We start from the raw sequence: 25,694 nt of genomic DNA on the forward strand, positions 1-25,694 counted from the left end.
GGTGCAAAGAGGCTGCAAGGAGGCTGGCTGGGTGGGGGTGGGGTGGGGATGGGCATTTAAGAATTTTGTAGAATTTCAGCTTTTATCCCAAGTTCAATGAGGGACAACAGGGTGGGGGTTGGCCCCAGGAGTAACTGGTTTTTTAAAAAACCAGCTGAAGTTACATCTTTCTGGGGTGACTGCCCCGGGTTCGGGAAGTAGGGGTGTGGGGTGGGGAGGAGGCAGGTGCTCACCATCCTGTCCCCACTGCCCCTCCCCCAGCTGGGGAAGGCTGCATTCTCACTCTAGGGAGTCTGTAGGTTGGTCCCTAATTCTCCATCTCCTCCCCACACAGACCCACCGTCCATCTCAGCCGTAAATGCTGTGGTGCTTGCTGCCGTCGGGGAGGAGGCTGTGCTGGCGTGTGAGGCATCTGGGGTGCCCCCGCCCCGGGTCATCTGGTATCGAGGTACGTTAGGTGGGAGAAGGGCCCGCAGAACCGTCCCTCTGGGGCCCCAGAGGATGGGGGCAGGATGGTCACGGGGATGGGGGCACTCCGAATAGTATATCTGGGGAGAGGGAGCCATTTCCAGCAACCCCCACTCAGCCCCAGTCCAGCCCAGTGTCCACAGAGCTGATGCAGGCTGGCTCTGTAGTCAGGAGCAGGATTTAAAATAGACCCAGATTTGAATTCCGGCTCCCCTGGTTGACCTTGGGCAAGTGACTTGACATCTCTGAGCCTGCTTCCTTAGCCAAAAAATGGGGGAAATCAAAGATGGTTGTGTCCATATGTGGATTAAATGAGTCCATATGTGTCAGCTCTTTAGAACAGGCCTGGCGTACGGGCTGGGCTCGCCGTGTTTAGTGATGGTGACGGTGATGGTGATGGTGATGGTGTGATTATCTGAGAGATGGGAATAGTGGTAAATGGCTGGTGTGAGGCTTTTCTGAGTTAACGGGTGTAGAGGGTCTTCTCTGAGCCGGGGTTTGATTCACGGGCGCTGCTCCTGGGCCCACACCAGTGGGCGTGGGTCCTGGGGCTGCAGCCGCACACTTTCTATAAGCAAAACGGCTCCATCTCCACCACAGCCCCCTCCCATGTGCAGGCACTGGTCCACAGCTGGTGGTGGCAGAGGCCTTGGGACTCTTTGCTCAGTGCTCCTGTCACTCTGTGCTGTGGCTGAGAGCTCCACCAGCTCGGATGGGGAGCCCCTTTTTGAAAGGGGATTTCTCAATGCAACGTTATTCAGCCTTAAGAAAGAATGAAATTCAAGTTGCACCACAACGTGAATAGAGTTACTACTGAACCGAGCACTTTAAAGTGGTTAGGGTAATGCATTGTATGTGCTTTTTACCATCATTTTTTTTTAATTTGAGAAGTTTTGTTACAACATGGATGAACCTTGAAAACATACTAAGTGAAATTAGCCAGACACAGAGAGACAGAGATTATATGATTCCACTTACAGGCATGGACTCTTACATGGGAGGTACCTAGAATATGCACATTTATGGAGACAGAAAGGAGAATTATGGTTGCCAGGGGCTGAGGGAGTGGAAAATGGGGAGTTAGTATTTAATAAGCCGAATTTCAGTTTGAGAAAATGAAAAAATTTTGTGGATGATCGGTGGTGATGGTTGCATAACAATGTGAAGGTACTTAATGCCACTGAATTGGACACTCAGAGTGCTTAAAAGGAAAAAATTTTGTGTTTATGTATGTTTTACCACAATTTAAAAAATAAAAAATTAAATTGTAAAAAGGTGTCAGAATCAGGGTGGTCCCTCAGGCTTCAGGAGCTTGGGGGTGGGGTAGGGGGACAGGGCAAGGACAGAGGGACAGTAGGCAGGAGAAGTGAGGGAAAGGCCCTCAGAGAGGCAGCCATAGGGGGGTGGTCATCTCAGTGACCCTGAGCCCCTCCCAGAGCCGATCCGAGCCTCCCCTTGCACCTGGGCAGAGGGCATGGGGACCCAGCAGGGAAGCCCAGGCAAGGAGTTCTTGGGTGATAATCCTGTCACATGTTGGGGAACAGGCTGAGACTCACTTCTGGTCAACAGCAGGGCTCGGGGAACTGGACCCAGGGGTGCTGACTTAAAAACTTTTTTTAAATTGTGATAAAATATGCATAACATTTGCCGTCTTAACAACTTTTAGGTATACAGTTCAGTAGCATTAAGAATATTTGCAGTGTCACACAACCACCACAACCACCACCACTCGTCTCTAGAACTCTTTTCGTTAAGCAAAACTGAAAATCTGTACCTATTAAACAATAGGGGTCCTGACTTTTATGGGGAGCCTTTCCCTCACACTCACCCCTCCAAGGTTCCAGCCTTGGGAAGTTGCTGGAGCCCAGGGTCAGGAAGGCAGCCTGACTCCTTGGCCTTCCACAGCAACCATGGGTACCTGCCTGATGCTTTCTCTTCTTTGGTCCAGGGGGTCTTGAAATGATTCTGGCCCCTGAGGCCTCCAGCTCTGGGAAGCTGCGGATCCCGGCAGCTCAGGAGAGGGATGCTGGCATCTATGCCTGCCGAGCTGTCAATGAGTTGGGTGACACCTCGGCGGAAATCCGGCTGGAAGTTGGACGTGAGTGTACACCTTGTCCCCACCTGCCCCCGCTCCCTACCACCTGCCCTACCTCTGAGCAGGGAAGAGAGAATGTAGCCACGTAACCTGCCAGTGGGGAATCTGCATCATATAGATCTAGAGCGTGTGGGGCAGGGGTTTCAGAGGGAGATGGTGTATGCGTTCCCTCTTGCTGTGTAACAAATTGCCCCCCCCCAAACTTTGTGGCTTAAAGCAATAAGCATTTATTATCTCACAGTTCTGGAAGGTCAGGATTCTGGGAGTGGCTTAGCTGGGTGCTTCTGGCCTCAGGGGCTCTCCTGGGATGGCAGTTAATACACTGGCCAGGGCATCGATCATCTGAAGGCTTGACCGGGGCTGGAAGATCTACTGTAAGTTCATTCATGTGGCTGTTGGCAGCAGGCCTCTATTCCTTACCCATATGGGCTTCTCCAGAAGGTTTCTCGTGACATGGATTTTCCCAGAGACAGTGAGTCGAGAGAGACAGAGATGGAGACGGAGAGGATACAAGATGGAAGCAGTAGTCTTTATAACCAGTCATGGTCTTGGAAGCAACATACCATCAATCCTACTGTATTCTGTTGGTCACACAGACCAGCCCTGGTACATGATGGGTGGGAGGGACCACTCAAGTGCGTGAGTACCAGGAGGCAGGGGTCACTGGAGCCATTTGGAGGCTGCCTACCACAGACAATTTGGTTCAACTTGGGCATTGTCATCCCCAAGACCTGAGTTCCAGTCTTGTCTCCATCACCTACCATGTATGTGCTTTGGTCAAGTCATTGACCCTCTGTTTCCCCATCTGTAAAATGGAGCTGACCACACTACTTCTTTTGTTGGGTTGCTGTGAGGGTTCAGTGAAATCAGGCATTAAATGCTTAGCACACGGTTTGGCCCATCATGAGTGCTTAACAGATGGAGAAGCGATTATCCCCTTTTTACAGACGAGGAGGAGGCTGGATTCTTCTGTGGCTGGTACATGGCCTTGCCTGTGATTGTCATGATGTCTAAGCTCCAGGACTGGATCCCGGGCACTGGTTGCTGCTCGGAAGTTGTGGGCACGACTCCTTGGCATGCTGAGCCGGAGCGGATTGGGCTCTGAGGGTTGGCTGTGGCCACAATGGGAGAGACAGGTGTTGGAAGTTCTGGGCAAGTGCAGAGAATGGAGAATGTACTTAACTGGGCTGGGTGGGATGGCCAAGGGGCTCCCCACGGAGGCTCAGTCAGGAGGGTCTGGCCCTGTGGGATATGGTGCCATCTCAGAGTTGGGATCCTCTCTAGCTTGGGGTACCCTTAGCCTTCATTCATCTCCATCATTTATTCCTCTGACATGTGGTCACCAAGTGGCTAGGCCCTGTGTCCAGTCCTGGGTTCAATCCCTGGTACCTCCATTAAAAAATTAAAAAAGAAAAGAAAAGGAAAGAGATGGTAAATAGACAATTATAATATTCAGTGTATCGAGCATTTAGAAGTAGCACTCTCGGGCCTGTGGGTGGCTTCTTTGTTTCTGGCAACACTGGAGGCCAGGAAGGCTTCTTGGAGGAGGCGATATCTAAGCTGAGCCTAGAAACAGTCAGGTGACAAGCCGGGGAACAGTGTTCCAGGCAAAGGGAACAGCATGTGCAGACCTCCCATGGGAAGGGAAGCAAGGTAGCAAGTGGGACGTAGAGACGGTGGGGAGAGGGGAGGCCGAGGTGGCTGCCCTGCTGTGGGTCACTCCCAGCCTCGGGTTAGGGAGCCTGATGGAGTTTGGGCTTTGTTCTGCGGGGGCAGTGAGAGGTTTTAAGGAGGAGAGTCTTGTGCTCAGACTTTCCATTTCTAGAGTTTACTGTGTGGCTGGGCTCTTGGGTAGGGTGGGGTGGGTGTGGAAAGTCATGGGCTTAGAGCCTGATAATAAAAATAGAAGTAAGACTTCTATGAAATCTGCCACATGCCAGGGCCAGCTCTAAGCATGTTTAATGTACCAACATGAAATCCTCCTCACAGCCCTTTGAGATGGGCTCTATCTGGTAAAACAAGGCCCAGAGAGGTTAAGTGCCTTGGCCAAGGTCACACACCTGGTGAGCAGCAGAGCTGAGATCTGGACCCAGGGTCCGGGCCTTTGGTCCCCCGGACTTGATCCTGATGCTCCCAGCAGGTGAGCTTGGACGCTGCTTCCCCACTCTGAGCCTCGAGCTCCTCACCCGCAAGTGTTCCTGGATGTTGTGTGAGTGAGAGATTGCAAAGACCTGGGACACGGCGGCTTGCCAAATGCCACTGTGGTTGTGATTAGTCAGCAGAGAGGGGGCTCCAGGGAGGGCTGCTCTTGGCATTGGTACAAGAGTCATCCTTTGCTGAATGTCTCGTTTCTTTTTAGCAAAGCCTTATTTCTTTGGGGCCCAGGCTGACACGCCTGTCTTGTCCTGTCTCTTCACCTGCCAAGCCATTGGTCTTGTGGCCCTTTCCTCCTGTCAGGAGGAGGAGGTGGCTGGCATCCCAGAAGTAGGCTTCTGGGGTCACTGGGCCATTGGTGGCCTCTGACCTTCAGGTCAGGGACGGGGTGGATCGTGGCCCAACAGCTGTATGTCTGGGGCGAGCTGGCCTGGCAGCAGGGGTGGGAAATTGAATTTCCTGCCCATCTGCGTGACAGCTGTGGTGTAGCCTTCCTGGCCAGGTTGGCAGAGCCTTCCAGAGCTGGGAACGGGTGGGCACTGTGCCCACTTCCTGCTGTTCAGCTGGGAACCCGCTTCCTGGTGGCATTTGGGGTACAGAAAGGAGGGCAGCCAGGGCCTGTATTTGGGGGCCGCCCTGCAAGGTGCTTTGGCATTCCCTCTGGACCTGGCATTTGGCAGAGGAGAGTCCTGGATCGACGTCCGGGTCCTGCTGCTTGTTTGGCCAAGCTATTTACGTTTGTGAACCTCAATTTTCTCATCTGTGAAATGGGGATGATTATAGTAGAGGCTTGCTCATAAAGTCCTTGAGAGATTTAATGAGATAATGTGCTTCACTCCAGGCTTGAATGGAATGGATACTCCATAGACCGGCCATGGGCTGGGCAGGGCTGACAAGGACCTGGTGAGGCCGGGTGATTTGTCACGTGGCTGTGACAGGGCTCTGGGGCGGTCCCCCCTCCCCGAGTTCGATGCCTTTTCTATTTTACTTTAAAACTTCCCTGAGCTCAGTTCTCTTTGCCCTGCTGGAGTTCTCGCCAAGTGGGTGTTCACGCAACCCTGTTTCTCTCCTCTGATTCTAATCTCTGCTTCCTGTTCCCAACCCTGAGGCCCCTGCTTGCTGGGTGGATGCATGGGGGGCAGGGGTGTGCTTTTGTGGAAGCGAAGACCCTTTGGCCAGCCTGGGGCAGTGGGAGAGAAACAGAGCCTGGCTCCGTGGCAGGTTTGGCCAGTATCCGGGCGGCTTCTCCATCAGGCCTCAGCAGCCAGGCCCAGAGGCCGTGACACTTTTAGGGCCCCTGGACAGTGTTCTGATTTGAATTTCTTTTGACATCAGAAGAGGAAAGTGAAGAATAGTAAATAGATAAAAATGAATGTAGCCTGGATTGGGTTTGTCTTTATAAACAGTCATAAAATATAATTTAGAATTTTTTTTTAGGGAGAAAGAGGCCTGTGAAAGTCATGCTCCAGCCCTGGCCAGTGGGGCTGTGGCTCCAGCCCCAACCTCAGGATCTTTCTGTGGGGGAAGGAGTCTTCCCAGGAGGGGCTGCCGAGGCCATCCAGCAGCCTTGTCTCATTCACAGACACCCTGGGGTTCTCTCTAAGCGCAGGGCAGGGCCTGAGGCCGGCCTCTCCCGTGGCCCACCCTGCCCACCTGTCCAGTCTTTGGGCCTGAGACCAACCCCCTTCCTCCTGGCCAGACTAAGTCAACGCTGATCGCGCTGCTGCTTCCCAAGCAGGCTCAGGGCTCTGAGTCACAGGAACCGGGGGCTGGCAGAGGAGATGGGGGGCTGCAGGGTCTCCAGACAATAGTAAAGAGCCCTGGAGCTTTAAAGTGTTGGAACCAGGGTGAAAACAGTTACCTCTTTCTGGGTGGGGAAGCCGAGGCACAGAGTGGTAAAGGGGTTCACCCCGGGTCCCCAGTGGGGCAGGGGCAGCGTGGGGGCCCTGCCCAGGCAGGCTTCAGGCCTTCAGGCTGGTGTCCCTCGCCCTGGACGCCAAGTCAGAGGAAGGAAAGTCGTCACTTCTGTCAAGGTGTTGCCATCCTAGAATCCGTGGGTGTCTTTCCCTCTAGACAATCCCTGGGAGTTGCGGGGAGTGGTCCCATCTGCTGGGTGCTGTTAACTGCAGTCTCAGCTCCTCTGAAGAGGGGAAAGCAGTGGTGGGGGTTGTGGGGACAGGCAGAGGCAGCCCTCAAGGTGGCCAGACCTTCCTGTCTTGCCCTGTCCTGGGCTGCTGGCTGGCATACTTCAGGGGGCCTATTCTCTCTTCCTGTGTGTTCCAGGGTCCCCACGCAGAGCTGCTGCCCCACTGGCACATGGCAGCTGTCAGCTGATGAGACCTGGGCCTCCCCAGGGAGCCCAGCGGCTTCTGTGATGTCCACCTGTCTTGGGGCATTCACAGCTCCTGCCCCAGAAACCTGCCCAAGGCCAAGGCAGAAAGGGCCATCCCTGAGGAAATCTGATGGTGGTAGAGCCAGCTACCTCACAGTCCCCCCTCCCCTGCAGAGGGTCACCTGAGAGTCTGTGAGGAGGGGGCTAGAAGCCTGAAAGCAGAGGTGGCTGAGCCTCTAGGATGAGGCCCTGGAAGGGGCCCGGGCCAGAAGCCTGGCTCCGCCATGTGCTGCAGGATCAGGTCTGGCCCCACCCCTCCCTTGGGCCTTAGTCTCCCATCTGCACAGTGAGGGGACGAGAGGACCTTCAGCGCTAGTGTACAGGGTTCTGGGGTCCTGCCTTATTTAGGGGGTTCCAGTGAGGAACAGGGGGATGGCTGAACGGGAGACTGAGTCACCATTTTCTGGGCAGGATCTGAGACTAGAAAGTAGCTGCTTTGAGATTCACCTCTGGAGAGGACAGAAGAGGCACCAGGTTATCCCGAGTAATAGGGGGAAGGCAGAGGTGTGGTGGCTGAGAGCCTGGGCCTTAGCAGCAGCCAGACCTGGGCTCTGATCCCAACTCTGCCATTGACTTTGATCTGCGTTTCAGGCTGGTTCCTTAATCTTGCTGGCCCTCAGTTTCCTCATCTGTAAAATGGGGTTGTGATAATACCCATTTCATGGGTTTATTGAGACCATGAATGAAATCATGTTTCTAAAAGCACCATCACCATAGCTGTCAGTAGGCATTCCAGATGCTCCCCTTTGTGCATGTTATTTGCTTATTATTACGAGTCAGCTGTTGCTTCTCAGAGGGAAGCACTGGACTGGGAGGAGAACAGGGAAGGGAGCATGCTCTACAATATCCCACAGTCGGGAGACAAAGCTGGGCTGTTTGGCTAAGGACAGAGGGGGTCAAGAAGTAGTGTGAGAGAGACAGTGGGTGGAAGGCCTGCCTGGAGGAGGGAGCTTTGAGCTGAGCCCTGCAGGGGGTTGGGCAGAGCGGGGAAGGAAGGCTCTGGGGATACCTGGCCTTGGACCTGAGCCTCAGCTCTGCCCTGGAGGCCCAGGAAAGGGGAGGAGGAATAGCAAAGCCATGCCCCCCAGGACCAGGGCTCCGCAGGACCAGTAACCCCAGCTGAGGTGCCCAAATCAGAGGCTTTCTTGAGTTCTGAGCTGCGGCAGCTTCCAGGCCCCAGCGAGAAAGGAAAGCGGCGTGCGGGTGGTGTCTGAGTTCGGGTCCAAGATTGCCTTCCTCCTTCGCGGTGATTTTCCAAGCTGTGTCTGGATCTCCCTGGAACTTCCCTACTTCTTGAAGCCAGGAGGGAAGTTTGATGTCATGCTTTGGATGGATAGGGGAGATTTCTGGAAAGAGACTGCAAGAGGAAAGGGGCGGAGGGTTTTCCATGGTGTTGGATGCAGTGGGTTACAAACAGGTCGAGGGACCTTCCAGGTCATGGGTCTGGGGACAGGGACCTGAGGACAGTGCCCAGAAGCTGCAAGGCGCAGGGCCTGGACCTGTCTGGAGTTGGACCTGCTTCTGGCCCGCAGAAGGGTGGAAAGGAGCATGAGTTTCTGTTTTGGGAAATAACTTATTTCCACTCCCTGATTATAAAAGTAAGACAATACTTAGAAAAAAGTTTGGAAGAAACACTACAAACTATTAATCGTGGTTACTCGTGGACCTTGTATGAAGGGTATGGGATTTGGGGCATGTGGAACAAAAATTAAGGAAATAAACTCTGTGTGTTACTTGAACTTTCTTTATAACTCAGGTGCGCAGGGCGGCCTGGCTTAGGTCTGTCATCCCGGTGTAAGGATGCTCTTTTCACTCTCAAGTGTCCCATTGTGACCATAAAGTATAAGGTCAAGTTATTTATAGGCCTGTTTTGATTTTGTGTAGAGATTTATATGCTTATTACAAAATGTTCAGCAAGCGGAGAAGGACGTAGAGAAATAAAGATGTTCTAGAATCTCCCCAAGAAGTTGGCTCTTTGGGGTTGTGGAAATGGTTGCCGGAGTCCAGGGCACCAGTGAGAGGAAGCTCCTGTGGCCCAAGAGGACATGGTGGGGGAGCTCAGAGGCAGTGGGGCTTCTGTGACCCAGCGTGACTTGCAGCCCCTCCAAGGTGGGCTTCCCGGGAGGTGTCGCCGCCAGGAGCAGGCATGTTGCTGCCCTGCACGTCTGGGCAAAGCGAGGTCCCCGAGACCCCATGCAGGGTAGGAGGTGCATGGGCAGCTTCATCCTGCCAAAGGCCACTCCCTCTACTTCACTGTCCCCACGCGCTCTCCAGGGGTGGACCCGGCCAAGTTCAGGTTGGCCCTGGAGCCCTGGAGATGAGTCAGCCCCAGGTTCACGAGGGTGAGGCTGGAAGAGAAGGAACCTTCCAGAAATGGGAGGGGAGGCCGTCCTCGGAACAGTGCTCTGGGGGCTGGGTGGGTCCAGCCTCTGGGGTGTGGCTGACCAGTCATCTGCCTGCAGATGCGCCCCAGCTGAAGGAGCTGCCCCGGGATGTCACCGTGGAACTAGGGAAGAGTGCCCTCCTAGCGTGCCGGGCCACCGGCCGCCCGCCCCCGACAGCCACCTGGCGCCGTGGAGATGGCCAGCCACTGGGGCCCAGGCTGGGCAGCAGGACTGGGCAGGCCGATTCAGGAGTGCTGTTTTTTGAAAGTAAGAGATTGGGGCTGAGGAACGGTGGGCAGGGAGACAGAATGGCTTCCAACACCCTCAGCCCCCAAAGTAGGTGGCCAGGAGCAGGAACTTGACCAGCAGGTCTGACCTGGGGTCAGGCTGATGCAGGGTCATATTTTGGCTTTGCAACACCTCTTGACCCCTCCAATCACACTACAAGGTGCAGGTTTTGATAAATGATCCCCATTCTACACATGAGCACACTGACGCCTTCTCACCCTTCCAAGGCCTGGCTGTATCCCATATCTGTTTCCTCCCTGCCATCCCAGCCATCTTACCTCTGCAGGGCCAGGCTGTGCCCAGGGCTCTGTCTGCACCTGGGGAGCTGGAGCCTTTGGGGGCTGGAGCCATGGTCTGCTCTGACAGTCGGGCCTGCCTCTTTCCTGCCCCTCAGGTGTGGTCCCTGAAGACCAGGCCCTGTATGTCTGTGAAGCTCAAAATGTCTTTGGGAAGGTGCAGGCGGAAGCCCGCCTCATCGTGACTGGACATGGTTCGCTGGTGGATCTGGAGGGTTTGGTGGGGAGGCCGGGCACCCCCGGGGAGGCCCCCATGATTGCCTGTCCTTTGGGACAGGTGTGTCCACAGCCAGGTTCTCTAAGAGGAGTATCTGGACCCCTACTTTCTGGGCAATGTGCCCCAAAAACTGTGCCCTTTGACCCTTTAGGATCCCTAATCCTGATGCTCCCACTGGGGAGAGGGGCCTCTGTCCCCTGAATGACCACTCACAGGAATCCAGTGTGTCCGACACTGTCGTCTCTCCCACAGCCCCCCCACAGATCGCCAGCAGTGCATCCACCGTCCGAGTGCTGGAGAGGCAGCCCGTGTCCCTGCCCTGCATCATCCTGGCTGGGAGGCCCCGCCCCGAGAGGCGCTGGCTCAAGGCCGGCCGGCCGGTGAGTGCTGGGCCCCTGGTGCCCAGGTGGAGGCGCTGTCACCTTCACGCCTTAGCCTGCGCTCTGTGGTTCCCCTGTTTTGTTCTGTCTTGATTTTTATTTATTTATTTTTTATTGAAGTATAGTTGATTTACAATGTGTTAATTTCTGGTGTACAGCATAGTGATTCACTCATAAATATGTCCCTTTTCGGATTGTTTGTCATTCTAGGCCATTACTAGGTACTGGGAATCGTTCCCAGTGCTATACAGTGGGACCTTGTGGTTTATTTTATGTAGCGGTTCCCCTGTTTTGGAATGTCCTCTTCCTTCCTCCCTCTCTTTCCTGCCTCTTTCCAGAACCTTCTCTGGTAATGCACGGATGGCATCCTTCACCCTCCAAAGTCCTTGGCCGGAGGACCTTGTGCTTCATTAGAGCAGCCGTTTAGTGGGGGCGCAGACACAACGCACTTGTCACCCCCACTCTGATGGCTCCAGGGCAGAGGTGGGACCCGTGCAGCTTAACATCTGGCCTGGCTGCCTAGCACACTGCTGGGCGCACAGTGGCTGCTTTGTCCCTTCCTGTTGATTTGATTCTCTTTATTTTCCACTGTTTCCCCTCTCCTATTCACTCCTTTGCAGCTCCCTTTTCTTCAGTGCTTGTGGCCTGTCCTCAGACATCCCGGGGCCTTTGCCCTGGAGGCTGTGGAGAGGTGCCCCCACCCAGCAGACAGCAGACACCGGACATGCAGGCAGGCAGTGACTGTGTGGCATCTTTCTATTCCCACGGCCCTAGTCCTGGCCCCGTTGTCCCAGCCCTAATGCAGGGCAGACAGGGTCCTGCTTCCGGAGCGTACAGGCTTGGAGGAGGCTGATCGTGTCTATGACACCCTCTGCAGTCTGTGTAATGAGATGTGACCCTGAGGAGGACTCTGCCTGGGCGTGTGGGCTGGGGCAGTGAGGCGCCTGCCTCAGTATAATCTGATGGGCCTCATCCACGCCAGGACGGGGAGTGGCCAGGGACCCAGAGCCTGTTTTAGCTCAGTGGGGACACTGGGTGGACCCGTGCCTGCCCAGCTGCCAAGTGCAAGGAGCAGAAACCCCCTCAAGCTCGCTCAGCCTGAGAGGGTCTGGTACCAAAACAGCCAGGAGGATCTTCTGGACCCTGAGGGCAGAATGTGCAGCCAGGCTCGCAGGACAGGGTCAGGGAGGCCCAAAGCAGGCTCAGGCCTGGTGGGAAGGTTTTTGGGCCCCTCATCAAGGATGGACTGGCTGGACATCTTTACAGAGGTTGCCCCAGGCCCCACCCTGGTCCTGACGGGGACACACTGGGACAGCCATCAGGATGCTTCTCTCTCTGGGACCACTTCTGACGTGGCCACACCTCTGCTCTGCCCCACATGGCTCTGTTCACTCCCCACAGACAGGTTGTCTCTTCTCTCTGTGGCCTCAGTGTGGAGCTCAAGCCCCTACTCAGTAAAACCTCTGGCCCCAACTCCGTACTCCCAATGTTGTGGAAAAATGTGTTATAGCTCAGTGTGACAGCTCAGTTGGGACAGCAACCTGGATCTGGGCAGGAGACCAAGCAGCACTCAGAGAGCTGGAGAACTCAAATTTATTACACCAGCGGGCCCACAAGAGTTAACACTTCAAGCTCTGGACCCCCATCTGTAGGTTTACACAGGCCTTTTCTAGGCTGCCAATTTTATACTTTGCAACATCATATGCAAATAAAGTACAACAGAAGTTGACCAATCAGGAACAAGCTTTGTAGAAATAGGCCAATCAGGAGTGAGTGCCATGCAAATGAAGTACTACATAATGAACCAATCAGAAGTTATGGAAGTGGACCAATCAGAAGTGAGAGTAATAGCCAATCAGGAGTGAGAGTATAACCAATCAGAAGTGAGAGTAATAACCAATCAGGAGTGAAGGAAGTAACCAATCAGAAGTGACCTCAGGGGACCAATAGAACTTTAGGTGTAAGTTAGCCGCTTTAGAGGCAAAAAGTGAGACAGAGCCTCTGGGCCAGGGAACTGGACGGTGCTGGGAGGAGAGCAGCGGCCCTGCCTAGGGGTCCTGCCGGTCTTTTTATGGAGCTTCCCGCCTCACCAGGAGAGGCTCCCTTGCCCTCCTTGGGTCAGGTGTCTTGCCGGCTATGGGAGGGTAGGGTCAGGGGTGGGGTATGCCGCAGGTCAGGCCCACCTGGCTCTGAGGGTCTGTGGGGGTGGACAAGTCTCAGGGAAGTGGTGGGAGCCAAGTGGTTGTGACATCCACCCCCACCTACCTTCTCTGAACCCCTGGCCTCTCAGTCCAGGCTGCCCTCTACTGGCCTGGCAGGCGGTGCACTTTCTGGAGGGCTCTCTCTTAGCTGGTTCCGAGTGGGGCCCTTGGTCCAAGCTGGTGCTTCCTTATCTTACCAGCTCCCACCTGGCAGCCGGCATTCCATCCGAGCAGACGGCAGCCTTCACCTTGACCAAGCACTGTTGGAGGACGCAGGGAGGTACAGCTGTGTGATCACCAACACTGCAGGCTCTCAGCATAGGGATGTGGACCTGGTTGTCCAGGGTGAGTCCTGGAGTGGTAGGGGCGGGACAGGGGACAGGACGGGATGGGGGAAAGCCCCTGGGGGGATCTTGATCTTGAACACCTTTGTTTTAAAAAATTGCCCAAATAGTACATATTCACTCTAGGATATTTAGAGATTGGACAAAGAAAAAAAAAGTAGCTACGAAGAACCAGAATAATTTTACATTTCAGTGTGTATCTTTTATACTTTCTACACACATGAGCTTGCACAGGTAAACATACAAACACGGTATATATGTATATACATTACATATATTCTTTATGTACATTGTATATAAATTATTCTCATATGATATACTTTATAAAAATTATATATAAATTCTTTGTATACACATACACACAGATACTTAAAAACCAACTGGAACCACATAATATTACTGTCTTGCAACCTGAGTGTTTCTTGCAACAATATATTATAACTTTTCTGTTAATAATAGTCAAAGCATCCTTTAAGACTGCATTGTCCCCTGTTTGGATGAGTCAGGAGTATATAACCTGTCCCCTCCTGTCCAGTTTCTCACCAGCATGAACACCTGGGCTGAAGGTCCTCATGCTCCACCTTTGCCCACATGATCAGTTCTTTCCTTAGGATAAACTGTTAACGTGGACTTGAGTTTAGACCCACAGAGATTGCACATTTTTAGGGCTTTTTGTGTATTTTGCCCAGTTACTCTCCCACCCATAGTGTTGGAGGGTCCCTACTTCCCTTCACCCACCCAACCAGGTACCACCGTTCTTTTTAGCATAAGACAAGAAGTTTCAACTAAGTTTGGTTATGTTTTGTCGTTTATCTTGGAAGTTAATATCGTCTTTTTGTTTGTTTGTGTCCTTTGCTTTATTAACCCCCCAAGGGATGAGCAGAAAGAACTCATTGTTCCCCATTTGGTGGAGCAAAACCAAGGTTCAGGAAGAGGCTGGGTCGAGAATCCAGCTGTCCTGTCTCCTCATAATTTCAATTAATAACAGTGATCAAAGGTCGGCCATGTGTCATGTGCCAGACCTCTGAGAGCTTCTGTGTATGTTTCACTTAATTTTCTGTTGCTCCAAGAGGTGCGTTTCAAAGACTGCACATTCTGAAGTTAAGGAAGCTGAGGCACACAGAGGCAGGGTAACTCACCAAATCACAGGATCAGGGAAGGCTGCCTCTGCAGAGAGCATCACCCCCTAACTTCCCACCAAGCAGAGGTGGACGGCCGTCAAGCTCGTCTCTTGGCTCATTTCATTTCTGTCCAGCAAATACTCATTGACTTGCTGGCTTTGGCCACCTGGGAGAATCTGGGAGGGCATTTCCCTCCCTAAAGGATCGGAGTATTACTGTCAGAGCCCTTGGCTTCCGGCTCTTCCTCTCAAATTTTCCATGCCAGTTCCCCCTCCCCCGCTCCTCTTAGAGATCCCAGCCCCTCCCCACTTTCTATTTTAATGCCTGCAAATCTGGATGATGCTCAGGATGGATTTGGCACTTGTTTTCAAGTTCATTGTGTCCTGTGAACACTATTTTATGCCATTTCTCATCTGTCCCTCCCCAGAGAGTGGGCAGGGAATTCAGGTCAATTTAGTTTTTTTGCTGATCAAGGAATATGGGTACCAAAAGATTAAGTGGTTTATCCAAAGTTCCAGAGTTAAGAAATGACAAGCTGGCTCCTAGACACAGGCTGCCCTTTGTCTGGGGCATGAATTTATAACAATGATGGCTGTATTCTCCTGTTAAAAATTTTTTTTATCACGGTAAAATGCACATAACATAGTACTTACCATTTTAACCATTTCTAAGTGTACCTTTCAGCGGCATAAGTGGCTTTCACATAGTTGTGCCGGCAGGTTTGTTTGTCCAACAGTCAAGACGAAACGCTGAGACCCTGAGATTTGCAGCAAAGGGAGTTTATTCACGAGGCAGCCAAACAAGGAGATAGGAGAACAGGTCTCAGATCTGCCTCTTGGAAGGCGAGGGGCTTGGGATATTTACAGGATAAAGAGGCAGGGTGGTCTCAGGCGTGGGGAAAGGAAATTGCAGGTAGGAAAAAGGTGAGGTCACGGGTGTTCTGTGCAGGTGTATCTGCTTTACTTGCATCTTCATGGGATGCATGTTGGAAAATGGAGGTGCCTAGCGTGATCGGAGGGTGGAGTTTTTGGCCCTCTGATATCTAAAGGTCATTCATCAGACACCTGCCCAGGGCCCAGTTTTAGGGTCGGTGGTCCCAACCAGTCTTAGCCAGCTTGAGCTCAAACTAGACCCAGCTGACTTCAAGTTCCTAGAAAACAACTGGAGTAAACATCTTATTGTTTAGGCTACATGAAGCTTACAGGGCATGCAATTTGCAGCAAAACAATTAAGCGAGCTCGTTCAGCAAAGCCAGGCTCAAGCAGAGGGGATTTTAACCAGCTATCAGACAAGCTCAAGAATTTCTGTTAGTTGCCAGTTTCTGTTAACCCCATGGGGCACAGTTTCAGGATGGGTTTTTTAACTCAGTAGGACACTTTTTCACAACCAGCACCACCATCTATCTCCAGAACTTTTTCATCTTCCCAGGCTGAAACTCTATGACTGTTGCAGCAAAGTGTGTTACAGCTCAGTTGTGACAGCAACCTGGATCTGGGCAAGAGACCAAGCAGCACTCAGAGGGTTGGAGAACTCAGGTTTATTATGCCAGCGGGGCCAGAGGAGTTAATACTCCAAGCTTTGGACCCCGTCTGTAGGTTTACACAGGCTTTTATAGGCTACCAGACTAGGCTTTGCAACATTTTGTAACATATGCAAATAAGGTGTAACAAAGGTGACTAATTAGGAACAAGCTTTGTAGAAATGGACCAATCAGGAGTGAGAGAAATGGACCAATCAGGAATTAGCTCAGGGAGCCAACAGAATCTTAGGGATAAGTTCTGCTTTCCTAGAAGTAAGCTGTTTCAGAGTTTAAAAAGCGAGATAATTCCACAGGGCCAGGGAACTGAATGGTGCTGGCAGGAGGGTAGTGGCCCTGCCTGGGGGTTCTGCCATCTTTTTCATGGGGCTTTCCACCTCATGACCAGCGTGCCATCCCTGATTAAGCACTAACTCCCCATTTTCCCCTCCCCCAGCCCCTGGCAACCACCATTCTACTTCTGTCTCTATGAACTTGCTTGTTCTAGGCATCTGATATGAGTGGAATCATACAATGTTTGTCCTTCTGTGTCTGGTTTATGTCACTTAGCATCATATTTTCAAAGTTCATCCATGTTGTAGTATGTTATCAGACATTTATTCCTTTTTAAGGCTGAATAATATTCCATATATACACACCATATTCTGTTTACCCATCATCCTTTGATGGATGGATATTTGGATTGTTTCCACCTTTTGGCTATTGTGAATAATGTTCTTCTGATCTTTGGTTTATGAAATTGGTTTGTTTTAAAAAGTGCCACCTAGAATCCAGCCCACTGCCACCCACCATATCACCAGTGAAGGGGTTCCAGCCTCTCTCCCCTGTGTAGCCTCAGGAGTTCCCACCCCCACCATCACCTGGACCAAGGTAGGCAAAGCCTGTTACCATAAAGGTAATGACAGAGATAGGCCCAGTGCATCATGGGGAGAGAAATGATGCAGACTGCCGCACTGGAGTGTGGATTCTGCTGATGTCACCTGTGATCTACCGCAGGAAACCAATGCCCTGGCCTCCAGGAATCCCCACTACAATGTGAGCAAGGATGGCACCCTGGTCATCACCCGGCCATCTGCTCAGGATGCAGGGGCCTATGTCTGCACGGCCACCAACGCCGTGGGCTTCTCCAGCCAGGAGATGTGGCTTTCTGTCAACAGTGAGTGATGGCTGCTCCTGTCTTGGGAGAGGGACTTGGGAGGCGTGGGGGACAAGGGCATGAACAGTCTGACCTTACCTGCATCTTCTTTGCACCCTGTCAACCCTATCTCTCAATTCTTTCCATCTGAAGGGCATGCAGATCAAAGCTGTCCTCCCTCATGGCACTGATCCCAGCAGTATGAGCATGCTCATGGTACCAGGAGTGGTTCCAACTCAGCCCTCTGTAACCAGATGGAGGGAATTAACAAGCGTTGGAAAGACACAAGGCCCTACACCGGACCCCCTCCCACCTTGGCAGCCCTCTCGCCCACCCTTCTCCCTGACACTTTGTGCCCAGATCCTCTGGCTTCCTTTCAATTTCTTAAACGGATCCATCCTGCCTCAGGGCTTTTGCACATGCAGTTCCTCCTGTTGGAATGCCATTCCCTCCTCACCTCTTGGCCCAACTGACTTCTCCCATCAGTCAGATCTCGGCTCTCTGGCCCCTCAGCTGAGTCAAATCACCTTGCTGTGAACTCTCTGGAAAGTCCTCTTTAAAGCCCCCATCACAAATGGGATTAAGTAATTAGTTGTATATTGAGCTGTTTGGAACCAGTGTTCCCCTGGGACCTCAAGGACAGGGAGATTGGGCATCATCTGGTGATTGATCCCATTTATTCCTGAGAATATTTGAGATGATTGAGGGAGAGAAGGGAGGACAGAACCTGCCAGAATGTCCCTGGGGAAGGGAAACCAGACAGAAGCTAGAGGAGTGGAGACACTGGGGCGGGAGGACCATTCTAGGGTCATCAAAGCAAGATAAGCTTTCAGAGGGAGGATGGTCGTGGACAGGTAGGGGGAGACTGGGGGAACCATCGGATCTGGGCCCACCCCGAAACTTACACTCCCTCGTTATAACAGAGCCCACCCACCTTCTGTACCTCTCCGGGGGCAGTACCACCTCAGCTGCTTGGGGGAGCCATGCTGGTCCCCTCCGGGCCCCATCCCTGGTTCCCTACTCTGCTCACAGTCCCTGATGCTTCTGCCAACAGCCAGGCCCAGGATCCTTGTGAACGGGTCACATGACGCAGACAAGCCTCTGAGGGTCACAGCCAAGGCCGGTGATGAGGTGACCCTGGACTGCGAGGCCCAAGGCACCCCACCCCCATTGGTCACCTGGACCAAGGACTCCCGCCCTGTGCCTCCCATCACCGACAGGTAACCCCAGTCATGTGGCCTCGGGTCTGGGGATGGGCAGAGCTTGGGGTTTGAGAAAACTGACCTCAAGGTGACGAGTGACCCAGCTGATGTGTGGGATCCTGTGGACACTCTCAGGGGGATGCAAGGGCCACTGAGGGAGCATGGGTGCCCTTCAGAGGGGTGAGGCCCTCGGGAATAACACGCACTGTGCTTCACGCGCCGGCCGCAGGGCGCTGCGTGCAGGACCTCCTTCAATCTGCACAGCAGCTCTTGTCCGAGCGGAACTGAGGCTCAGCGAGGTGGTGTGGACTGAGCTGCTCGCTGTCACTCAGCTAGAAATGAGTAACACCATGGCTGGAACAGTGTCCTGACTCCTCACCTGACCCGCAGCCCAGGTGCCTGGCGGCTGGGCCTTCAGGGGTCCTGGGAGTGGGCAGAGAGGGAGGAGGCTGGCTTGGGCGTCCTTCAAAGCCAGGGCGTATCCCGACCCCAGACAGGGCGTGGGGCGGGTTGATTCCAGACAAGGAGGCCTCAAAATTCCTGCGGCCCTTGACCTTTGAAGGGGAAGGGGGAGAGAGGGTAGCTCTGGCTAGTGACATCAGTCCTGGCGAGGTCTTTGACAAGTTCCAGACGGAGGAGGTCTCAGAGCAGCCTGCGGTGCAACCCCCACCCCCTGACCCCCACATATGGGACTTTGCCTCTCGGAACATCTGTTTGGTGGGTGAGCGCTCCCAGTCCTTGAAGCTGCGCACCTGAAAGCAAGCCCTTTGGTGCCCGTGCAGCTCCAGGTCGTGGGTCGGGGTGGGGTGGGTGGAGGCCGGGGAGCCTGCATTTCTTCCCAGAAAGCCTGGTCCTAGTTCCTTGGCTAGGCAGCCACCAGCGGGTGCGTGTTTATTTTTGACTTGTTGCTGAAATGGGGAACCACAATTCCCATTTGTTCACCCCTCCTTGTTGTGATGAGTTAATAGATCAGCCAGGAACCATAAATTTGTGAGAGCTGCTTTTGCAATCCTACAGTTTTGTTCTGTTCCTCTTCATTGCCCTCTCCGCTTCTTGCTGGCTTATGGCCTTCTCTTGAGATTTACGAGATTCTGGGAGTTTATCTAAAAGGGGAGGGAAATATGCCTGGGATTGTGGGGGCTGGGGTGAAGGGCTCAGACCCCGGAGTTCATCACATCTGAGCGTGGATCCCAGCTGGTTCTGTGTTAGTCGTGTGGTCTCAGGTGGCCACCGGTTCCTCTTGGCCTGTTTCTCCATCTGTAAAGTGGACACTTTAAATACTGCCCTTGAGATATAGTGATGGATGTGCGATGCTGGAAAATCACTCCCTCTGGTATCATTTTCCTGCTGCTGCTATAAACTAAAGCATCATTTCCAGCTTTTAAAAAATTATCATCATCATGTCTATCTCATTTAAATTCTTACCTACTTCTTCAAATATAAAAGTTCTTTTGAGATGGAATTCACATGCTGTACAATTCTATGTTTTTTTTTTAGTAAATTCAGTTGTACAGCCATCACTACAGTCAATTCTAAAACATTTCCAGCATCCCCCACTCCAAAAAAAAAAAACAAAAAAAGAAAAAGAAAAGAAAAAAACCCACACTCACTGGCAGCCACTCCCCATTCCTACCCCACCCAGCCCAGCCCCTGGCAACCACTTCTCTGCTTTCTTTGGATTTATCTATTCTGGACATTTCATATAAATGGAATCATACAGTCTGTGGCTTTTTGTGCCTGGCTTCTTTCACTTACCATCACTTTTTTGCAGTTCATGCTGCTTGTAGCAGGTGTCAGAACTTCATTCTTTTTCATGGCTGAATAATATTCCACTATGTACATAGACCTCCTTTGTCCATTTATTCACCAGTTGGTGGATGTTGGGGTTATTTCCACTTGTTGGTGATTGTGAATAACCTCATCAGCTTTTTAAAAAAATTTAGTATTTTTTAATTTTATTTTTTATTGACGTGTAGTTGATTTGCAATGTTAGTTTCAGATGTACAGCAAAATGATTCAGTTATGCATATACATACATATATTTTCAGATTCTTTTCCATTATAGCTTATTACAAGAAATTGATTATGTTCCTTGTGCTGTACAGTAGGTCTTTGTTGTTTATCTATTTTATATATAGTAGTGTGTGTCTGTTAGTCCCAAACTCCTAATTTATCCCTCCCCTCCCCTTCCCCTTTGGTAACTATAGTTTGTTTTCTATGTCCATGAGTCTATTTCTGATTTGTAAATAAATTTGTATCTTTCTTTAGATGCCACATATAAGTGACATCATGTGCTATTTGTCTTTCTCTGTCTGATTTAGTTAATATGATTATCTCTAGGTCCATCCATGTTGCTGCAAATAGCATTATTTCATTCTTTTTTATGGCTGAATAATATTCCACTGTATATATAGACCACATCTTTATCCAGTCATCTGTTGCTCATTAACTTTTGATTGTATTTGAACTTCATTTGCAGGCTCTGGGTCCCTGTGGTTCTCTGGGCCTCCCTGTGGCACTCTGACCACTTCCCCACACAGAACAAAGCTCAGTTTTCTCCCAGACACACAGCTCCTCTTAGTCCCACAGCCATTCAGCCAGAAAATACAGGTTTAAAAAACCCATGGAAAACACACATTGAGCAGTGGCGGTGCCAGGGGATGGCCTTGCTGTCTTGTCTGCTCCTCTTCCTCGGCTTCCTCCTCCATCTCTTCCTCTCCCTCTGGACTCAGTGCTCCTTCTGCTGGTTGAGCTGCCCCCTCTTCTGCAGTGGCCCCCTCCGCTGTCCTTGGGGATGGAAGGCCCAAACCTACCCCGTGGTGGCCTGGGGCCTGTTTCTCCTGGTCCTGTGCTGACTTTGGCCTGAGCCTCTGAGGCCTCCTCCATCTCTGTTTGGACAAAGGGTGGCCCTCTTCTCCTGCTGGCCATCCTCGAGGTGGCTGGGGTGAATGACATCATGCCCTGAGCGCTGAGGGGGAAACAAGCCATGGGGTGTGGGGACCTGGGATCCTGATCTTCCGACTCCCAGGGCTGGGCCTTAACATGCACCCCCTCGCACAGACACACGTGGACATGCACGCAAACACAGTCACAAACATATGGACATGCACCCAGACACACCAGGGATCCAAACAGGACAACACGTAGACACACACATACCATGCTTCTGGGCCAGGGCCAGTCTGGTCCCTACTCTCTCTGGAGATTCTAGAGAATATTCTGGACTCAGGGAGCCTTGCTCTCCTGAGTCAGAAAGTCCTAATGGAAAGAAAACACAGGAGGAGCTTCAGTCCCCATGAAACTCTCAGCCACCCGCCTGTGTCCACGCCCCTCCCAGTGTGTTCATGCAGGTGCTTCTATACAGTTAAACTTAGGGCATCTTCTATTCCGCCCTCGTCATTGATTTTTTTCCTCCATTTACCCATTTTCCAGGTTCATCCTGGCCCATGTCATAGATTTTCATTTAAAGGGCGAAAGAACATTCCAGGGCGTTTAGCTCTCACGGTTGCTAAGCTCTTCCTCTGTTTGGGGCAGATGCTCCGTTGCTAGTTTTTGGCGGTAATAAATCGGGCTGTTGGAACATCTTTGCTCAAATGCTTCTCTTTATCTTCTGGGTCGTTTCCTTGGGGATGTAGCCGCGAAAGGGAACGGCTGCATCCGAGGGTGGGAATGGGCCCTGGGTGCTTCTCACCCTGTGGGACTGTCTGTGGAAGGACCATCCAAGTTGTGAATTCAGAATTGGAGTCAGCAGGATTTACTGTGAATCTCATGAGCTCAGGACTGTGCCAGAGCAGCCTGGGAGAGAGAAGATCCCAGCTCTGGTGTGAATGACATCAGGTGGCAGGAGACCTGGGGTTCCCATCCCAGCCCCCCCACCCCTGACTCCCTGCGTGAACTTGAGCAAGGCCCTTCCCCTCTCTGGGCCTCAGTCTTCCCATCTGAGAAATGAAAGGGTTGGACAGGCAATGATGGCCAGAGAGTGCCTAGTGGCTCAGGCCCCATGATTCAGCCCAGGGATGCTGGGGCGAGGCGGCGTTTCTAGGCAACAGTGTTTGTTTGTGATTCTGATGTGTAGCTGGGACAGCTGCGAGTGCTCCTGGCTCCAGCTCTGGCTCCCGGGGGCAGCCAGCCAGGGTCCCACACGGGGCCAAACCATCCAGGGGAGGGGAGGGGACAGTGAGAGGATGGAGCGTCCCGAGGGTGGTGCGGGGCAGTCAGCACACCCACTCCATCTCCTGGCCCAGCGAAGGGGTGGGGGCTGCAGCTGGGTCCTGGTGATCCCGGAGAAAGCTGCCCCGTCCCCGGGAGCCAGCAGTGTGGCAGGGGCCGCCCAGGGCCCCCCATGGGGCCTTTGCCTCGGTGGGTCCTCACGGCTCATGCTGATGCCTGGCTTGGTGGCTCTGAGGTCAGTCTTGCCAGCCCATGGCCAATAGCTCTCTTTCTGGGGAACATTCAAGTGAAATAAATTTCTGAGCTGAACATTGAGGTCACCAAAGTGGTGGGGAGCTTGGTTGCAGAGTCCCAGTTCTGCCCTGACCACGGGGTGGCCATGGACGTCAGGATTTCATCTCTCTGGGTTTCAGTTTTCTCATCTGCAGAAGTGGGTGGTGACAGTAGGACCTGCCTGCCTTGCGGGTTTGGCTGTTGGGAGTTTCAGGTGAGAATGTGTGAAAGGGCTTAGCTGTGCTCTGGGACACAGGAAGCGCTCAAGCATTGACAGCCGTCGCTGTTAGCATCCCTGGATTTACGTTACACGAGCTCCCAGGTGGTGTGTTCTCCCTCCCTCTCATGCACTGTGCTTGGCCCTTTGGTTAGCACTAGGCCCCTTTCCCTAAACTGCTCCAGCTTGAGGTTCCTGTTTGGGGCTTCCTTACAAGGGGCTATGATGTGGGTGAGCCCCAGCAAGGAGGTGAGGGTCAGAGAGGCCGCTGGTGGATGGAGACGCCCTCCAGGTTGATTGGTGCTGGTGGCGGGGAGGGGAGGAACCCTGCCTCAGGCTCAGACCCCACCCCAACCCAGCATCCATTGACGTGCGGTGGGCATCTGTCCTGACCACGTGCTGTGGGTGAGAATCAGTTTCTGGAGGGCTCGGCACTGCACGGCGCGCTGTTCATTCGACAGCCACTGACCCTCCTCCCGGAAGGCTCTGCCTGCCTGATGCGGTTGGATGTGCCCTTTAGAAACAGGGGCAGCAGGATGAGCACGGGACACAGAAGGAGGGACTGGGTGCAGATACACCCAGTCTCTGAGCAGCCTGAGGACAGGGAGCATTTCCTCCACCCCAGCGGCAGCTGGGCCACCTTGAACCCTGTGGCTCTTTGTCAAATGAGTGAATGAATGAATGAGTGAATGAATGAATGAATGAGCATTTGGCTGAATTGGGCTCCAGGGAAGTGTCACCTGCCTGGATCCATCAGGGAAGGCTTTATGGGGGCAGTGCCTGTGCTGAGGGCTGGGGACATGGCAGGAAGCCGGGCACACCTGGCCCCGCCCCTCACGGTGCCATCAGACGGTGACAGGTGATTGCAGGTGTGATAAATGCCCCACTGCTCCAGGAGCATGAAACTGAGAGCAGGGATCCACGTGGGGCAGCACGGGTGGCTTCCCTGAGCCACAGAGGAGCTGGAGAGGTGACCCCAAGCGGGGTTGTAGCGAAGGTGCAGCCTGGGGATTTGCACTTTCTATCAGATGCCCTTTGGCCTCAGTGGGCAGGTACATCCCCCTTGGAGCTTGCGGGACCCAGGGGACCCGGCAGGGTAAGTGGTCCACTCCCGAGTCTCCCCTAGCGTCCCCCACCATCTGCGTGGCTGCGTGAACCTTACAGCCAACAGCGAAGGCTTGAGCCCAGTGGATGTCATAAACAGGAAATTCCCCTCGAACTTCTCTGTGTTTTCATCTGGGCGCCACACAGAGCCATCTGGCTGCTCTCACGGCAATGGAGAGGCTGCCGCTAATGACACCACACACACACAGCAGTAGTGCCCTCCCCACTTCCTCCCACCTCTCCCTTGCCTGCACCTCCCCTTCCCTGGCTGCAGTCCCCAAACCTCGAGGAGTCTTGGGATGTGGAAAGAGAGCAGGGCATAGGTGATGGAAGGGCTGTCCTGGAACCCCCAGGACTCCAGGTCCTGTCCCGCTGGCCCCAGGGCCCGTGGCTGCTGCTTTATTTTTTCCCAACATCTCATCAGAGTGGCGTTTGCTCTGTGCCAGTTCTGGGCTAGGTTCTGGGGATGCAAAGGCGAATAAGACAGAAGGGGATGTGTCTTCTTGGGGCCTGGTGGACAAGTGGTCACAAGCCAGTGTGGCCAGGGCTCTGTGGGCCTCAGCTTGTCTATCTGTAAGATGGGTCTCGCTTTCCATTTCGTCCTTTGGGTGTAGTGAGCAGCATTTCCTTTCTAGGAAATGACCTGGGGCTCATCCTGAGAAAGACAAGATGCCTACTTTTATTGTTGAAAATTGTTTCCACTTTTGGAAGTTTCTTTCATTATTTTTTTTTCCCCAGAAGCTCCCATTTCCTACCCTTTTAATTGATGGGTGAGGGAGGGAGCAAGGGGTTCTGTGGTCTCTAAAGTTCTTAGAAAAACCAGACAGCAACTCTGAGATCAAGGAGTTCAGAGCTGTCTTTTCAAATATAAAGAAACGGGTTCAGAGACACCGACTGTCCTGCCTGGGGTGGCACAGCATATAGCCAAACTGGATCTTAGATCCAGAACTCCGGTGCCTAGCCTAGACCTCTTTCAGCTGACCCACGTGTCCCTGCTGGGCTAGTCCAGGTTTGTAGGAAAGTCACCGAAGGAACTGTGTCCCTTCCTCTGAGTGTGATTGAATGTGTATGTTTCAGCCTCAAACTGATTTGGCTCGTATTTGGTGGATGTCAACATTAATTAACTTAAACAACAGCAACAACAACAACAACTGTGGATGAGTAAAGCCAAGCCGGGGGAGTGGAGCCACGCAGGGGGAATGTTTACTGGTCACTGGGACAAATAAACATCTGTGTGGTGTTCTCCCCCTTTTTCTTCCACTTTGACAGATGAGGGGATCTACTTAGGGCTGCCCTGCCGGTTGGGGCCTTGGGAGCGAACACACAGACACGTTGATTGGGGCAGGGATTTTATTAACAGCAGGGCTGTGTATTGAGCACTTACTATGTCCTAGGCACCGTGGGCTTTGTGTGCTTCATGTCACGTCATATGTACCATCTCCTGTGACCCCAGATGAGGACACTGAGGTTTAGGGAGATGGAGTCCTTGGCCTAAGATCAGCCTGCAAGAGGCCAAATGGTGGCATGCAGAGGCCACTTGCTGTCAAAGCCCTGCTTCCATCTGCTCCGCTGGGCTGCTTCTCGGGACGGGGCACTTCCTTGTGACCTGGGGTAGTGCTTAGAGCCACCTGGGGCCTTGGAAGAACCCCAGTTCCAGCCTCCCTCCAAATCAGTCTCTGGTGGGGCCTGGGAGTTTGCATGTTTCATGTTCAGCTG

At 52.7% G+C, this 25,694-nt stretch overlaps 1 protein-coding gene across 1 annotated transcript in view; it reads left to right on the forward strand.

The window, feature by feature from the left end:
- Positions 1-25,694, forward strand: part of HMCN2 (hemicentin 2) — a 134,367-nt gene that overhangs the window by 21,288 nt on the left and 87,385 nt on the right. The window contains exons 13-21 of the mRNA XM_072960292.1: positions 335-448; positions 2,417-2,566; positions 9,572-9,760; positions 10,176-10,271; positions 10,547-10,674; positions 13,076-13,220; positions 16,635-16,747; positions 16,874-17,033; positions 18,067-18,232. Of these exons, the coding sequence (XP_072816393.1) occupies positions 335-448; positions 2,417-2,566; positions 9,572-9,760; positions 10,176-10,271; positions 10,547-10,674; positions 13,076-13,220; positions 16,635-16,747; positions 16,874-17,033; positions 18,067-18,232 (1,261 nt within the window). The remainder of the gene's footprint in view (positions 1-334; positions 449-2,416; positions 2,567-9,571; positions 9,761-10,175; positions 10,272-10,546; positions 10,675-13,075; positions 13,221-16,634; positions 16,748-16,873; positions 17,034-18,066; positions 18,233-25,694) is intronic.

Source organism: Vicugna pacos, chromosome 4, assembly GCF_048564905.1.
Source record: "Vicugna pacos chromosome 4, VicPac4, whole genome shotgun sequence".
Taxonomy (NCBI): Eukaryota; Metazoa; Chordata; class Mammalia; order Artiodactyla; family Camelidae; genus Vicugna; species Vicugna pacos.